The sequence below is a fragment of the Geospiza fortis genome, unplaced genomic scaffold (genome assembly GCF_000277835.1).
Source record: "Geospiza fortis unplaced genomic scaffold, GeoFor_1.0 scaffold173, whole genome shotgun sequence".
Classification (NCBI taxonomy): domain Eukaryota; kingdom Metazoa; phylum Chordata; class Aves; order Passeriformes; family Thraupidae; genus Geospiza; species Geospiza fortis.
Window position 1 is genome coordinate 3213272 of NW_005054334.1, and position 5323 is coordinate 3218594.

The 5323-nt window shown below is 54.5% G+C and overlaps 1 protein-coding gene across 1 annotated transcript in view; it reads left to right on the top strand.

Annotated features, from left to right (window-relative positions):
• Positions 1-5323, top strand: part of MICALL1 (MICAL like 1) — a 17629-nt gene that overhangs the window by 7102 nt on the left and 5204 nt on the right. The window contains 5 exon segments of the mRNA XM_031057752.1: positions 296-426; positions 2597-3177; positions 3715-3778; positions 4430-4815; positions 5092-5322. Coding sequence (XP_030913612.1) covers positions 296-426; positions 2597-3177; positions 3715-3778; positions 4430-4815; positions 5092-5322 — 1393 coding nt within the window.

Sequence of the window (5323 nt, forward strand, 5' to 3'; positions counted from 1 at the left end):
TTTTTAGCAGTTGTCTGGGATGGGACCTTTTTCAATGTTTTGTAGGACCCTGGTGCATGGGGTATAGATTAGTCCCTTCCACAGCCCTTCAGCTGTAGATAGGGCCAAGGCACCTTTGGAAGTGGCCCCTTCTAATTTGGGAAGAGGCAGCCTGCCTGTGCCTGGGCTTGAGGGCAGCTGTTCTGTGCATTGTCAGCCCCTGAGGTCAGCCCCTGAGCCACGGGCCTTGCCCAGGGAGCAGCTGCTCTGGGGAGCAGCCCCTGGCCCTGTGCTGAGCTCCTGTGCTGTGTCCCAGGAGGAAGCCCCTTCGGAGCAGCGGCCCCAGCGCAGCACGCTCAGCAGCACCTGCGCAGCCTGCCAGCAGCACGTCCACCTGGTGCAGCGCTACCTGGCCGAGGGAAAGCTCTACCACCGCCAGTGCTTCAGGTAGGTCATGGCCAGCCCTGCTGGGGCAGCTCCTCTCCTCAGCACAGAGGCTGGTGGGGGGGATCTGGGGCCTGCTGCACCCCATCTTCAAGTGTCTGTGTCCTTTGGCAGCATGGAACATGAACAACAGTGCCTGAAATGAGAGAGAAGGTGTTTCATTTGCCTGCCAGCCCCCTGTCCCAGAGGTCTGACTAGCCCCTTGTGTCCATCCCCCTGTGCTCCATTCCTATCCTGCTCCCTGCCTTCCTTGCTGACTTGTGCTTTCCCACTTCACTTACTTGGAATCCCCGCCTCTTGAGCTTCTCCCACCTCCATAGAAAAGGATACTCTACCTCTTTACCACCTGCCTACTCAGGACCACCCCCCATCCCCTTCCATTGAGGTCTGAGCCATGACATCATCCTACAGACCTCCTTCCACCTACACTCCACGTCCTTAACTGGATATACAGGCTTCCATGCTGCCCGAGTGGTGCTGAGCTCCCAGGGAGCATGTGGAGAGCTGCAGACTGTTAACAAACTGAGCAATGAGCAGCTCTCTGGTTACTCCCTGAGTACAGGTCCTTACCTGCAGCACCTGTGAAATCATTTCACTTTGCTTTCCCTGCTGTGATGATGAAGAAATGAGATCTCTCCCATGGGGCACAGGACAAGGGTTGGCATCTGTTCAGAAACATGGAGGCACTGGGAAGATGTGGGAGGCCTCATTCACCTGCCCAAGCCAGGTGGTGATGTGCTGTAGAAACAGTGTCACAGGAGGGCGGCAGCTGAGCTGAGGTCCATCATAGCCCTTCAGACTGAGTAGGGAGATCCCTATAATTTAATCCCAAATATTTTCCCTCCTGATTGTTTTCTTGTCTATTTTCTGTGGGTTGTTGTTTGTTTTTTTTTTGTCCTGTACTGATTCATGGACAGTATTTGGTCAGAAATGTCCTGTGGCAGTGGTTCCTGTGGGCTGATGGAGATAAACCCAAAGCAAACCACTTTCTCCCCTTGTCTGGGCTTTCCACCTCCTCATTTCATCCTACCCCTTCTCTCTAGAGTCCCTATGTCCTCACAATTCTGCTCTCCATTTCAAAGGAAATCCCTGTCAACTGGATGCCCAGAGCAGAATTCCTTGCCGAAATTATCTGCTGGCAGCGTAGGGCAGCCAGCTGCTGCAAGCACCAGGTATTCAGGCAAGAAGGAACAAGCTTGGTTTTCATGGGAGTGCTTGATCAGCCCCTTGCCTTTGGCTGTCTTTCATGTATGCTATCCACCTCCCTTCCCAGATGGAGAAGGACTGACTTGGTTGCCAGTGCTTTGTATCACGCTTGTGCCTGGAGGGGGTCATTAGGAAGCATTCAGAGGCTCAGTGAGGGAAGAGTGGATGATCCAGGGAGATGTGGCAGACAACAAAGGACAGGGAAGCTATCAGCCCAGTTTCAACAGGCAAGGCAGAGTGTAAGAGTGGCCCTGCTGCCTAAGGCCCTTGTCCTTCCAGCCAAATGCTGTGGCCCAGCTGGATGCCATGGTCAGCATTACTGAGGCTGAGCATGAGACCAGGCCAGGCTTGTGTGTTCCTTCTCCTGAGTACTCTGGAAGCCTCCAATGCAGGCATTTCCCAAGTAGAAATTGATGTAATTGTATTTAATAATCAGCATTGGGGAGTGGTTGTTTTACAAACAAATGTGTCTGGCAGCTCTTTAATGTGTCAGGATCGTTGGACCCTGCAAGGCAGCCCGTAGCCTCCTGTGCCACTTCTGAACCGGTTGCTCCCTAATTCCAGTTGATATTCACTGTTTCGTGTCTGTGAATGGTTGATCCCTCTCCCCATTCCAAGTGTGGAAACCACACCATATCCCAATACCAACTGTCACCCTTCCACATCTATTAAATCCTTTCTGAGATGAAGGAGGAACCCAAATGTGTGCATTATTTGAGTTGTGAACTTGCCATGGGTTCCTAAGTTTGAAACTTGACTGGTTTCCATAAGTAGAGAAATGTAACCAGTGGCCTGGTTACATTTCTCTGCTTATTTTCCGAATTACTTCCCCAAGGGCACTCTAGGATTTAATAGCAGAGGTAAGAACTAACTCTGTGTCCCTACAAGGGTCTTCCAGGTGTGTTGCCTTCTGTGAAGGGCAGGATGGCATCCCCCATCTCATGGTGCTCTCTCTTCTCCTTGGCAGGTGTAAGGAATGCTCCAGCACGCTGCTCCCAGGGTCATACAAGCCTGGGTCAGAGGCAGGGACTTTTGTCTGCACACAGCATCGTGGTAAATTGGCCATGAGCGGGAAGGCAGAGAGGAGACCCAGCCTAGACCGACAGTCACCAGAGCTAAGAACTGAGACTGGGGCTGACAGCATGGGAGAGAATGCCCTCCAGCCCGGAGCAGAGGTGGGGAAGGATGATGCTGACTCCCAGGAGAGTGTGGCACAGACCTCTACACCTGCAGAGGGCCTTGCTGGCCCAGCAGAGAAGGACAGCACAGCCAGCAAAGCAGAGACACCAACACCCCCTGCTCAAGCTGGCAGTGGGGCACCTGTCTCCCAAACTCCCCCCAGGCCTCCAATCCCCAGCAAGCCTGCAGGGCTCACCCAGGACAAAGCCAGCTCGCTGGATGGACGGCTCAGAGACTCACGTCCCACCCCAGCCCCAAGGAAGGCCACCGATGCATCTGCCCTGTCCCCTCCAGCCTCTCACCCTGTCCCCCGGCCCAGGTCCACTCTGCAGGGCGAGGGCAGCGAGTGTGGGCCTGGCATGGTGAACGGTAAGAGGGCAGGGTGGTGGCAGGGGTTACCCTCCACATCCTCAGTGGCTGAGGTGCTTGACTGCAGGTTCCTGAGTTCCCTTCCTTCTCTGCAGCCTGACATTCTTCTGCCTCTGAATAAATCTGGGGCTCAGACACCAGGTCTTTGATTGTCAGCAATTGCCAGCCATCCCCATAGCAAGGAGAGCAGTACTATTTTTCTTGCCTGTCTGCTCCCTAGTACTTCTCCAGAGCTCTCCAAAGGCAGCAAGCCAATGTGGAGGGAAGTTGGTAGAGCTGGAGTAGTTTGCAGGTGTGGGAACAAAGGGGCATGTCAGTTGTCAAGGTGCAGCTTCCAGGGAGAAGTGGGGAGAAGAAGGCAAAGGGGATGTTTGGGGTTAGCTGGCTGCATCAACTGTGGGAGAAATACCATGGGGTCTTCAGTGAGTGGGAATAGCCACCTTCCTGTGGGAAGATATCTAAGGTGCCTCATGTTGGTTTAACCTGTTTCTTCATGTCCTTTTGGTGTTGTGACAGTCTGACTCTATGTCTTTCTAGGTCGGGTACCTGAAACCAGCCCCCCTGTCCCAAAACCTCGAGGGAGACCCTGCTCCTCTGATCGGTACGTCCCTCTGCTTGAAGATCACCTGAGAACTCCATAGCAAGGTGGGGCTGTGGGGACAGCACAGCTGTGCTCTTCTCTGCCACCTCCATCAGCTCCTGCTCTTAGGAGCATGTAAGCTTTGACCAGGTTCCTTTTCCAATAGGTGCTAGCCCAGCATGGTCAGGCCAACAGTGTTCATCCGTACCTCCTGGGCATTTTTCTCTTCTTGTAAAGAGTTTGAGAGCTTCAGAAAGGTGTTTCTGTGGCACAGGCAGATTGCCAAATGCCTTCTGAAGTGGTCCTACTTGTGGGTGCTGAGAAGGGGACATTTGTCTGCCTTGTAGAGGGTTGGTCCTGGGAAAGGTGGGAAGACCAGCTATGCCCATAAATCTCAGCCTTTACTACTGCTTAGCAGATGGAGGCCGTAATATTCAGACACCAAAACACTGGGCCCAGCAGGCAAGTCAGGCAGGCTGTGTTTCCCTAAGGCCTGTGGGTTTGCCCACAGAGAGTGAGACACTGTCTGGGGAAGCCTAGGGCCATCCTTGGATGAGAAAGCTGCTTCTGCATGAGAGACATCCTGCTCCATCTTTCCTTTTCACCAAGGGTAAAGTGCCTTGCCACTCCACCTTGTCTCTGCCATCTTGATTTCTCTTTCTCTTCTACCAGTGGTGGAGCTACTGCAAGAGCCAAGGACCCACCATGGATGGCCTTAGTGCAAGCAGAGCCCAAGAAGAAGCCAGCTCCCCCTCCTCCCCCAGGCAACAGCCATGAGACTCCAAGTAGGACTTCAGAGGAGGAGGATGGGGAGGAGATGGGGAAAGCCAGGAGTGAGGAGAGCAGGTCTGATATCACAGAGCCCAAACCGTACAACCCCTTTGAGGAAGAGGATGAGGAGGAAGTGGAAAGTGCTGACACCCAAAAGAGCACACCTGAGCAGGAGCAGGGCGAGACTGCTGCCAAACCTCTCCACCCCTGGTATGGCATCACTCCTACCAGCAGTCCAAAGGCAAAGAAGCGGCCCGCTCCACGAGCCCCCAATGCTTCCCCGCTAGGTAAGCTTCCTCCCGCTCCTTTATCCCTCCTCTGCAGCCCCTGTGCATCCTCTTGGGGGTTCCCCCTTCCCAGGTGCCTCTGCATCACCCTGGCAGGCCAGGCCTTTATGCAGTGATGGTTGCATTAGTTTGCATTAGCCATGTCCTCTCTACCCACTGGAGCACAGCATCTGCGGGCAAGATTTTACGCTGACCCTTGTGTCCAATGTATGCCACCCTCCCCTTCTGTCCTGGCTGTCCCTTCCTTCCCCCCTGAGCTCTCCCTTTGCTTTGCAGCCCACCACCCCATCTCCAGGCTGTCACACTCTGAGCCATCATCCTCCACCCCCTCTCCAGCCCTCAGCCTCGAGAGCATCAACTCTGAGAGTTCAGCCAAGGTGCTGGGAGACACCGATGAGGCCTCAGTGCCCAAAAGCTCCTCCGAGCCCACTGTGCATGTGCCAGCAGCCGCCAAGACTTGCAGCGCTGAGGCCCCGCTGGCCAGCGTCTCCCCCCGGGAAAGCCCTGC